The 12,040-nt window shown below is 40.4% G+C and overlaps 1 protein-coding gene across 8 annotated transcripts in view; it reads left to right on the forward strand.

Annotated features, from left to right (window-relative positions):
- Syp (Syncrip) overlaps window positions 1-12,040 on the forward strand; it is a 39,631-nt gene that overhangs the window by 1,248 nt on the left and 26,343 nt on the right. For 5 of the 8 annotated variants that reach the window (XM_043429876.1, XM_043429881.1, XM_043429882.1 and 2 more), the window contains exons 1-5: window positions 3,239-3,470; window positions 6,074-6,462; window positions 7,474-7,581; window positions 7,940-8,116; window positions 11,203-11,338. In XM_043429876.1, the coding sequence (XP_043285811.1) occupies window positions 6,076-6,462; window positions 7,474-7,581; window positions 7,940-8,116; window positions 11,203-11,338 (808 nt within the window). In that variant the 5' untranslated portion in view covers window positions 3,239-3,470; window positions 6,074-6,075. Of the gene's footprint in view, window positions 1-3,132; window positions 3,207-3,238; window positions 3,471-6,073; window positions 6,463-7,473; window positions 7,582-7,939; window positions 8,117-11,202; window positions 11,339-12,040 lie in introns of those variants that run through there. The other 3 variants (XM_043429879.1, XM_043429878.1, XM_043429877.1) reach the window with 3 other exon arrangements.

Here is a 12,040-nt window from a genome sequence, read left to right on the forward strand (position 1 = left end):
AAAGGACGTTTTGTTTTTTTTCGACTTATATATACGTGCATATGTGCATACGTCCGGTCAGCGACACGCCGCGCGGAGCAGTGAGTAATCGCGCCTTCTCTAACGCCCGTTCAATCCGTTTCTGGCTCGTACAGACACCGGTATAACTATACAAACTCCGTAACTTTTGCACATACGTGTATAGAGATATGTTACGCTACACACATGTCCGGGCTTGTACGCACTTGAGTCGAGTGTGTGCACGTCTGTATATAGATATGAAATGTGTATATCTGTATATGAGCTGTTCGATCGCAGCGCTCAGCAGACCACTCGGGCGTCTCGATCGATGAAAACGAATCTTACTTTTACAAAATACACACGACGCGGTCTTCGACCTTTCGCTCGTTTCCCCTCTTTATTCCTCTCCGATTCATCGAGCATTATTATTTTTATATGACGTTCAGCAGAGGATTGTTGAATCGAGTGGTTTGTCGACTTGTTAATTATAGTCGGGCAATTTCTATTGCTTGGTCGAGCAGGCAGAAAATACACTCAATTGAAAAAACTAAATTTCACTTTCAAAAAATCGCCGTTTCGAAGTCCGATCACTCGAGAGCAGACATTTTTTCGAAACAATTAATCTTCGGCTGCGTATGTCGTTGCGTACGCAAATGCAGAGGTTATAACCTCAAAATAATACTTATAAAATGGCTGCCGTGCACGCGTGAAAGCAAAGAAAAAAAATACCGAAATACACGAGTAATAATAATGATAAGATAAACGGGGGTTAGCACAAAGATAGACGAACGGATGCTGGCGAAGCTTCTAAATTTCGTGCCTAAAACAAGATACGCGTCTCAACGTGGCATTGAAAAAAAAAAAAAAAAATGAAAACAGTGGCCCATACAGTAATGTAATGCACGGTGCACCGAGTACATACCAACGATTTTGAGCCTGTCTATCCCCACCTCGAATTCCCTTCCCTGCCTTCATCTCTGCGTACAGTCGTTCGCGAAAGCTTTTGCTCGCGTAAATTTAAAAATCGTTAACGTTCAACTTATTTTCGATTCTGGGCGTGTTCAAGCTTCAGAAACATCGTGCTGTGCAATCACAATCGCACTCGAATTAGTCTGTTTCGGATAGTTTTTGGGAAAGAGTATTTCTTCGTTTTTTTCTGTCGTTCGTAGAATAATTCAATTTTACGCCGGATCGGCGTTCGTTGCTTTATCCCGCTTTGTCTTCTTTCCGAACCCACACCACCGCCGCAAGTCCAATCTCCCTTGCAGCTGCACTCGAAGCCTGCTATTCATCCCTTTTTTCTTATCCTCGCATTTCCAACTACCTCGCCTGCATGCCCGGTTACTTAACGTACAGACTCTACTAAAATCGCAACTATTTATTTATTCGATATTTCGTTTCGCGGGTAAGAAAAAAATCAATGAACGATCGTTTAAAGTTGTAGCATTGACGGGTGTCTATTCAAATACGGAATTATTCTGATTTTTTTAGGTTAAGTTTAACACGTTCGGAAGTACGAAGATTCGTAAAAAAATGTAATTCCGAGTCAAAACTTACCGCTGCTCGAGTGGGTAAAAAATTGTAATAATTTAAAAGACGTTTTTCAATGTGTCATAATTTTCGAACCGTCGATCTCCATGTGTGAAAATAATCGCAGTTTTTGCTAAAATCGCCGACACAATCCACGCGCCCGCCGTTAAACTTTTAGCGGTCGATGTACCGTAGTCGGAAAACAATAAAAAATTGGAGAATCTTTGGTGGCGTCGAGGCAAGGGAAAAAGAGATGGGAGGAAGCCGGTTGTGCAGCAGTTGCAACCGCGTTCGCGGCATCCCGGGGTGCAGCATGTTCCCCGAGTGCAACAGGGTGTACCGGCTGCACAGCCTCGTGAAAGTACACGAGTATTTTTCCCTCGCCTTCCTCCGTCCCGCGGCTGTACAGCCTCGGTAGAGTTGGGAGGTTTTTTGAGCCCACAAGTGCGAGCGGGTGGGAGAGAGAGAAAGCGAATGCAAGTTGCCCTCTTGGATTTTTCTTCCCGCTCATTCTCTCGTATGCGCGAAACGCGTTGGTTTGTGGATTTGTGAAGGTACTCTTAGAGTGGACAAAGGCGTGCGCGCGCGCGCGCGCGCCTCAGCGCCCGGTAACGCGTGGGGCACATGCTACAGGTTATCTTTCAAATGGAAATTGCGATGTAAACGACGCTCCGCGGTGCATTGATAAAAAAAAGTTAGAGAAAGGAGATGGAGAGAGTAAAAAAGAGTATTTCAAGTAAAAATCTGGAAAGCGTCGTTAGGAGAATATGCATTGGGAATAGTTGAAGGAAAAAAGGGATATACGGAGGACCGTGAGAGAATTACGAATCAAGCGAGGAACGAGAAAGATAGAGAGAGCAAAGTATAAAGGAAGAGGAGAGGGGAGGGAGAAGGAAAAGAGGGAGAAACTGGTGTTGGTTGCATTCGCAGTGCACGGCTACGGGACTTTTTTCTTTCTCTTTTGTACACCGAACATACTCAACTACACATTGACGATTGGCCAATGAGGTTCGGCAAGAGGAAATAAAAATGGCAGGGACCGCGGCGGTCTGCCGTCGCCACCACTCGCGCACGACCGAGAACTGAGATAGCGAAAAAGTATACACATACACACGTACACAAGTTAAATACACAGCGAAAGAAAGAGAGGGAAGATTGGCACTGCTGGCGCTGCCGGTACTGTGCGCCGCAGCTGGGTTCGAGTTTATATCTTTGCGCGTCGTTTCGTGAACCCCGTAGCTCGCGCGATCACGCTGACGTCTCTTTCCGTCTCTCTTCCCGTCACTAAATTTATCTTTCTCTCTCTCTCTCTCTCTCTCTTGCCATTTCCTCCTCATCTGAAACGATCTCCCCTGTGTCTTTTCATTTCCAAAAAGGTAAAAAACATCTACGTATACAGATATATCATGGCATGTCTATTTTATCGCGGCAAGGGGAATTTGGAACGCGAAATTTAGTTCAACCGCCAAAATTCTATGGGTCCTCGTGTGTCAACGTTGCCGCGTCGTTCGCGTATTCGTGTGCCGTGTATGTGTTTGCGAAACATACGTACCACTGAGCGTGTACGTATACCCACGCTCATATGTATATATATAGTCGTGGTGCGCGCGAGCGAGACTCGCCGGGAGTGTGCGTGTTACGTAGAGAGTGCAAGCGCGAGTGCATTCCTTCCTTAGGTGAGACAGGCCCGCAGTAGATGCAGCCAGTGTGCACAAAGCCGGCCGGCTGCCCCAACCGAAACACTCTCTCAAATTCACATCAAAATTATCGTCTATTTATCCTTTCGCCGCCCCCCTCCCCGCCCGGTCCCTGTACCTTTTCCCCCCCTTCGTTAATTCGTACACTTCGTTTGTTTGTTTTGTGTTTTGTTTGTTATTTTTTTTTCTATCTTTCTGTCACGTTTTTAACCCGTCGAGATACTAAATTGAGGAGAAAACACGGTAATTCACGAAAATGAAGTTTTTCACTTAAATCTTCGGGACTCGGATTATTTTGCAATTTTCATTTGGATGAAAATGTATATTGTTTTATTGGAGTGGTTCACGAGAATATTGGCAGTGGCTCTTCGCGATTGTGTTTGTGTGCATTAGTTCTAACGTGGAAAACTGAGTGCGCGCGATTGTGATAAATCTCACGGATTTTAAGCGGTGTGTGAGCTCTTCGATTTTCGTTCGCGTGGGAAAAAAGCTGCAGGAAATTGCCCGCCGATTTTTACCGATTCGCGATTTCGTGACACGCTCCGCCATATTGACTATTAATTTTTGCCACTCAGTGGGTCTTTTAATGGGATGATAAGAGTGTAGGAACAAACAGGTGCCTCCGAGTGCACTGGCCGATCAACGCATTCGCGATAAAAATACATATATTTGGCAAAGTTCTGTTAAAACAACACCTCGGGCGTTTATATCGATTTCGTTGACCAATCGCGTCGCGCCTCGCCCGAGACGCTACGATAAACAAAAATTGGCGACACAGCTCGCGAGCCGAGAAATTATAAATGAAGAATGGAATTTTTCCGTCGTGATTACGGTTGAGTTTTCCGGCCTTTCAGACCCCTTTCTTCACGCGCGGGAAAAAAAACTTACGCAGATAAGGATAGTGATCCCACGACGCTCGCGGCTTTTCGCTCGGCGAGACGGAAAAGGGAGGGGTCAAGGGGACAAAAGAGACTCCTCAGATTTCTATAACTGTATATATTCCAGTTTACGAATCTTCGCGGATTCTTTTTCGTACGTCTTCGCGACTTACGCCCCGCCCCCTCGTCGCCCCTCTTCGCCGCTCGCCATTCCCTCGTCGTCTATTTTTAACCCCGAACGATCTGTCAGACTAGAAATTTCGCGTATTCCCCCAAAAGCCCCAAAGTGGTGGGGTGCCCCCGTGCCCGTGAGTTTTCCGTTGCATTCGCGTATACAAATTTTTTCTTGATATGATTTTTGGATCACGATTTTCCGAGCCATCTTACATTTTTTCGCAACCGCGTATTTTTTTTTCAACCCACAATCTCTAGTCACATTTGGTGTTTTTTTTTTCTTTACTAAAAATAAGATTCGACTGGAGAAACTCCGGTTAAAATGAGTTGACAGAATCGAGACGAAATTCCGTTCTCGTCGGCGTGGCGCTGCGAATCTTATTACCCACAATCCTCGCTGCATTATTTGTTTTTTTTTCTCACGGACAACGCACGGAACAAGGAAAATTTTTATTCATCCTTTTTGTTCGTCGCTCGTTTCCGCTGCAATTTCTTACGCAGTGGATTGGCAAACTTCTTTTTTTTTCCAAAAACTGATCGAATGTTGTTTTTAAGCTGGTCTATCAATCTCGCGGTCGATAAAAATCCTGCCCGCAACGCTTCGAGGGAAACGTTTCTTCGGTTTCTAATCACTCGTCTTTCACACTGACGAGCAATGTTACACCTGTCAAATCGACTGGAGCTCTTTCTTTCGATGCCAATGACAAAAACTCTTTCGCATATCCCGCGATGCTTTCGGAAATAACGCCTTAAGCTTGTCAGACTCAACTGTTCGCTGTCGGTAAAAAAGCACAAGGAAAAATTCAGAATTTTTCGACTCTAAATATATTTACTCGAGATTAGCATCGGCATGTTATAATGAGTAGGCCAAACAAAATCTCTGACGAGCCAAATAACGTGCAAGAGATCGAAGTGATTTTTGAGAAAATGTTAAATTTCGTCGAAATTTTACCGTCAAACGAGGATAAAAAAACAAAAAAAAATAAATTAAGATATTAATTAAGGAGGGACAGCTGGACCAAAAATTATATCTGATTAGAATTTCCGTACTTCGTGATGCAATAAAAATCTGAAAAAATTCAACAACATTTGGAAAGCTATGAACAACAATTATCAATAATAATATTGCCCAAAAGTTCATAACAAATTGTTTAAACAATTAATTATTCAATAATTTTGCGGTGACCTATTGTTTTTTTTTACGAATCAAATGTGTGTATTTTTCCGAATGCTCATGAATTTTTTCAGAATTCTCGTGGATTTTTGAAATTTCTTGGAAAAAATGTTGAAAAAAATTTTTTTTAATTTGAATTTTGGATATGTTTTAGAAGACATATTTACCATCAGTTTTGAAAAGTCTCAGGGTTACTGGATCAAAAATGTACAAATAGAGCCACTTAAAAAATTTGAAAAAGGGAATTTCAAAAATCCACGAAAATTCTGAAAAAAATCATGAGCATTCAGAAAGAATGCGCACATTCGATTCGTAAAAAAAAACAAGGGTTTACTGTAAAATTGTTAAAAAATTATTTATTTAAACAATTTATTAATAACTTTTGGGCAATATTATTGTTGAGAATTGTAGTTCATAACTTTCCAAATGTTGCTGAATTTTTTCAGTTTTTCATTGCATCACGAAGTACGGAAGTTCCGATCAGGTACAATTTATCGGCTGGGCTATCCATCCAGTAATACCTTAACGCTTATCGTAGAAATTCTTTCCAATTTTGACACTCAAATTGTGGACATTCGAACAAGCGAGGACGAAAAAATAATGGAAAAATTGGTTTACAGCAATGGCAGAGGGGAATGGGGAACTCAAAATGGAAGACAAGCAGTCGTCCAAAGAGGAAATGGAGTGCGTGGAGAGAACGGAGGACTACGCGAAGCTGATCGAGTACGGTTTGGACGGGAAGGTCGCCTCTAAACTGGACGAGATTTACAAAACCGGCAAACTCGCTCACGTCGATCTTGACGAGAGGGCGTTGGATGCTCTTCGGGAATTTCCGGTCGACGGTGCACTCAACGTCTTGACACAATTTTTGGAATCAAATCTGGAACATGTCTCGAACAAATCCGCTTATCTGTGCGGGGTTATGAAAACGTATCGACAGAAAAGCCGAGCCGGCCAAGGCACCGGTACAAGCACCACCCCTAAAGCACCCGACGAGGACAAAATTAAGGTGCGCCCAGTACACTGTTTTTTTCGACTTTTTTATCGCACCTTTGGAGCAGCGAGTAACTCGAAGAAAAGTCAAATCAAACGAGCCCGGGATCTCGATCGCGGACGCGCGATTTTAAGGAGGGTGGATCACGCAATCAAAATAATCACAATTTAATCAAATTTGGTGATAACATTCTTTGGCATCAGGAGACGCGGTAGCGGCTCGACGCCAAGTATTAAAAGGAAAAACTCCACCGCAAAAGAAAAGTACTCTTAAATACGCGAATATGCCGGTTTTATGACGTCACAGAATTCTCAAACGGCTCTCGCAAACAAACCATTTCATGAAAGAACCTGAAAATTCGTGACGATTTTTTTCCCATTTTTCCCCCTTTCCATTGGTCTTTGTTGCAAGTAAATCCGTCCAGTCGATCCTGAGATATGTAACGTTAGTGATTTAAAGCCCATCGTTTCGGGAACCTTAATTTCTTAGAGACAGACGGGCGTAAGTTCACCATGTTCAAGTATACAAATACAATTTTTTTCAAATTTTTTTACCACATGGTTATCGAATAATTGAGCGTTAAATCGAAGTTCGCATGCACGAGATGTATAACTGTTTATCAAGAGACTCAGCAGAATCTCGGGACAAGTACGTTGACAGTCCTGTCGTCTGCCGACCCGAGGCTCTCGCCGAGACTATACTTTCTCTGAATAAAACGATTCGCGGTCGTGGGGGTAAAATTGGCAAGTGATTTTGTTGAATTATGTGTAAACTGTATGCGTGAATTTTGGTGTTCAATTACTCGAGAGCTATGTGGTAGAAAAGTCTAAAAAAATTTATATCGTCTCATGTATTTTTAAAGAATACGTTTATCAAATTTTATGAAATTCTTAATATTTTAAACATGGTTTAGCATGGCAACGATGTATCGTCGCGATCCAGACTCCTTAAAAAGATCCTGAAAAGTCTGCGGACTTTGACTCGAGCTGCTGGATTCGTTACGAATGATTTTGTTACTTTTCACAGGAAATACTCGAAAGAACTGGATACACATTGGACGTAACAACGGGTCAGAGAAAGTATGGGGGTCCACCACCAAATTGGGAGGGCCCAACACCGGGAAACGGTTGTGAGGTAAATCCTTCGATTATTTTCCTCTTTTGACCGTCGTTTGCTCGCGAAAAGAGCCGTGGTTCAGATTTTTTATTGATTTTATTAATACCGAAGTCTCGTGTAGTTTTATGCCAGTTTTTTTCAAATCTTTCGAAACAAAAAATGGGAAAACTTTCGGAGAACGAAACGCTTCGCAGCGTCGAGACACGCTCTGCGGCGGCTCGATGAACGATCGAAAAAAGCCCGCGCAAAAGCCCCGTCGCTCTTCTGTTCTCTTAAATACCAAGATTTTTTGAATTCTTCTTTCTCAAACCGCCCTCGCGAAGGGACAGGATTTACACACGTATTTACAATTCTGATATACTGTTTTCTCGAAAAGGTTTTTTGTGGAAAAATTCCGAAAGATATGTACGAGGATGAATTGATACCACTGTTCGAAAAGTGTGGAAAAATATGGGATCTCAGGCTGATGATGGATCCGATGACATGTACCAACCGAGGATATGCTTTTATAACTTTTACTAACCGAGATGCTGCACAACAGGCAGTCCGAGAGGTATGTCACTATTTATTGTCCTTTTTGTTACACTGCGCGACCATTATTATTTTAATATTCGCTAATATTATGGTTATTATTATTATTATTTTATACATACATAAATGTTGCATGACTCCAGATCTTTTGGGAACGCCGAGTCTCGTTACAACTGATTTTTTTTCTCGTATACTTTTCTCAATATTCAAGAGAAAATAGTTTACCAACTCTCGCATCGAGATTCGGAATTTTCCATCAATTTCTTTCGACTATTTATTGCTGAACGCAGTATAAACGGTGGGGGTCCTGAAGGATAAACTCAATCATCCGAAATTCGATAGATACTGTTTACGTTCACGCGTAAAGTTAACGAGGACGATTAGATTTTTCACTTGCCATATTCTTTGAAAAACTAACAAAAGTGACGAAGAAGGGGAGAGGAAAAGTTACTGTTTCCCAAAATCTCTGGAGGTGCGAAACACTTGGAAATTATTATTCTGATCGTTGATATTACTATTATTTATATAATTAATATTATGAAGGCTGTCTTACTCTTACCATTAACTTTCGTTGTCCTATAGTTAACAAAACCTTGCCGCCTCGAACGAGTTTAACATTTTTTTTTCAAATTCTAATCTAAGGAAACATTATTCCATTGTTATAAACTTATTAATTTCATTTATTTATATTTCATCACTATTCAATTATTTAACGAAAGTTTGTAGATCAGTTTACAAATTTAATTGCTATAAAAACCCGCCAAGTTGCTTCGGGAATTTTGTTTTGCTTTATTTTATTTGATGTTGCATCTGTGCTAAAGATTTTCGGGCAGTTATTATCTAACGTTGCCATCGACGTGAGATTTTTTGTTTTACTCACAACGACTTTAAACGCCGATCGGTTGAACTCGAACCGCCAAAAATTTCATATCAAACGTGACGTTCTCATATTTTTTGTTTTTCCGTTGCAACTTGGTCATTTATTTTTCCCTTATATGTGGCTTGTTCCGTGTTCGTAGCTATTCTACACACTCTTCGGGCTACGGGCGTCCCACACTAATGCGGCACCGGAATTCGATTTGTCGATGAGCTCAAAGTCAATCCGACAAAACTGTGAATTTCTCGGGCGAAATCTCGACTCAATTTATTTATCGCCGATAACGTTTCGAGCATTGGCAAACATCGCATTTTTAACGACTTCCGGTGCAACGCGACTTAACTTTTTTTTTTCATGCCCGCTCCGCTCCAAATTTCGTCACAACAGTTTCGTCACTGATTACAATTGTTGAGAGACGAAGAAAAAAAACGTAAATATAGACTCGATTCGTTATCGAATTGTCGTCGGACACGTCGACCTGTTCGACTCTTTTTCTCTTTCTCTCTCCTTCTCTCTTTCTCTCTTTCTCTTTACCTCTATCTCTCTTCCACACTTTCTGTCTTTCTCCCTCGCTCTTTCTCTATTTCTTCTATTCATAACGAACAATCCACATAATGAAAACGCGTGTATAGTATTGTAATTATTAAAATTTTTGAGGTACGGATCACACTGAATCTTGACTCGAATGACCAATGGAAAAATTCCGAAAAGTTTTCTGAAATAGCACCATCCCGGAGCATCGCGATATAATTCTGTGACTGAGAATCATCCGATAAGTTCATATATTTTCATTAAACTCGGTTGTCTTCTGAGGAACTTGTATTCTGTAACTGTAAATATTTAACCACGATTCGCAAACTCACAGAAAATCGTATCGTACTTGTGTAAATATTAATTAGATTTTTGAACACTAGAATACGAGGAGTCATTGAAATTCGTTGAATCCAAGCGATTCCTCGTGAGTTTTACAAGAATTTGAGAATAACATTTAAAAAAAAAAAATATCGATAATTTTTCAATGAATGTGAAGGATAAAAATAAAGGGGTCATTCTCATGATACAAAATTTGCATCGATGTACGCACGTGCAACGATGCCCTCGCAACGAATCGAAAAATGGGTTGAATTTCTTGCGGAGATCGTTGCTAAAACGAGGTCTGGAAAACTTGGAGAGAATAAAAAGATAAATTGCACGGAATCCGATAACCTTTGAAAATAATTGCAACGATGGCTCTTGGCGGTTCTCTCCAAATTATAATTGATCAAGTAGACCGATTTTATTATTGGTAACTGTGAATACAACGTTTGGAGAAACTTTGATTCCCTCATTGCGGGTGAGTTTTTTGTTCCAGTTCTCCTCTTTGCTCAGTTTGCTCAAGCAAAATTGGGACTGGAGAATCTCGGCGAGGACTTATGAAAATCGCGCATATTTCATATGCGCGCAAAATGATATTTATGCGTATGCTTATGTCATTGGTTTGAGAATGTAAGCAGACGTATAAATTCTCATCGTTGAAAAATCCTCGTTGACGAGCGATTCAAAATCAAGCACGTAACAAAAAAGAAGTCAAAGTGGCGTTGAAAAAAAAACAAAAAAAAAACAAAAAATAGAAAAGTATGTTTTCGATAGAAATATGGCGAAAAAGGATATTTGAAAAATTGGTCATTCCCACAATTGGATTTAGGGGCACGTCGCGATCTGATTGGCCGTTAGGTCGCCAAATTATTTATTTATTTATTTTTTTATTAAATTTTCGGCACTTTATATTAACAGTTACAAAATTTCAGCGGAGCACCAAAATTTTCGTTAGCCTGAAAATTTGTTGTTTACAGGACATTGTTCGAACGCAGTTTCGTCGAAAAGGGACGAAATCGCGTCGATCGGCCGGTTTTCTATATTGTGAAGACTCGAGCATCAATGAAGCGCATGCAGTACATTCGATTTGAATAATTGACGAAAAAAAGATACTTGAGAAAAAAAAAACGAATCTCGATTGAAATCGAGCATTATTTTTCCATTTTATTTTCTCTTGCCCGAGCGTAAAGCTCGGCGTGGACCGCCACACAGAGTTCGGCAGAGAATAATTCAATTGAAAAACCAAAATTAATGCAACCTTTCGATTAACGAAATACAAAACAAATCGAAATTTTTCTCTAATTAATAATAATACGGACGAAAGATTATGGAGAAACAAAATTCAGGCATGTGTGTGTTTTTTCTTCATCCCACAGCTCGATAATCACGAAATAAAACCCGGCAAGAGTCTCAAAGTAAACATTAGCGTTCCTAATCTACGACTTTTCGTCGGGAACATACCAAAGTCAAAAGGCAAAGGGGAGATCTTGGAGGAATTTGGTAATTTGACAGGTAAAGTGAATTCGAGGCGTGTGTAAAACCTACCTCTCTCACCGCTCTACCTCTCTCTCTCTCTCTCTCATTCTCTCTCTCTCTCTCTCTCTCTCTCTCACTCTCTCTCTCTCTCTCTCTCTTTCTCTTCTACGCTCTCCGACTCACTCTGTCTCTACACGACTCTACACTTCACATTTGGTTGTTGCTGTTGTTGTTGTTAGTGTTGTTAATTTTGATAATTTTTTACTTTTTCTTTATACATATGTGTACATATATTTATTTGACACATGATTATTGCTTTTTATTTATCATTATTATTTTTATTTGTTTTCCACATGTTTTTTTCGTTATTACGTTTTTATATTTTTTTCTCGTCTTACCTCCCATCCCCCGTAACCTAAACCGTAAATCGTAAGAGTGGTAGCTTGTAAGTAATGGTTGTAGGATGGTACGAAAATATTTATATTTATATATATATATTATATATGATACAACGACATTGAAGAAAGGAAAAGCAATGCCTCGCCACGTACGATCCACTGTACAAATATATATTTGTATATAACTTGCAATTATAGTATCATCGTAATATTTCACATAACGCCTCATCGTTATTGCCAAGATCGTACAATTGACTGTGTATTTGAAAAATTTGAATAATACAGCGCCAATTTGTATATATTTATATATTTTGTGAGTGGAGACGAATTGATATGTAAA

This window comes from Venturia canescens, chromosome 10, assembly GCF_019457755.1.
Source record: "Venturia canescens isolate UGA chromosome 10, ASM1945775v1, whole genome shotgun sequence".
Taxonomy (NCBI): Eukaryota; Metazoa; Arthropoda; class Insecta; order Hymenoptera; family Ichneumonidae; genus Venturia; species Venturia canescens.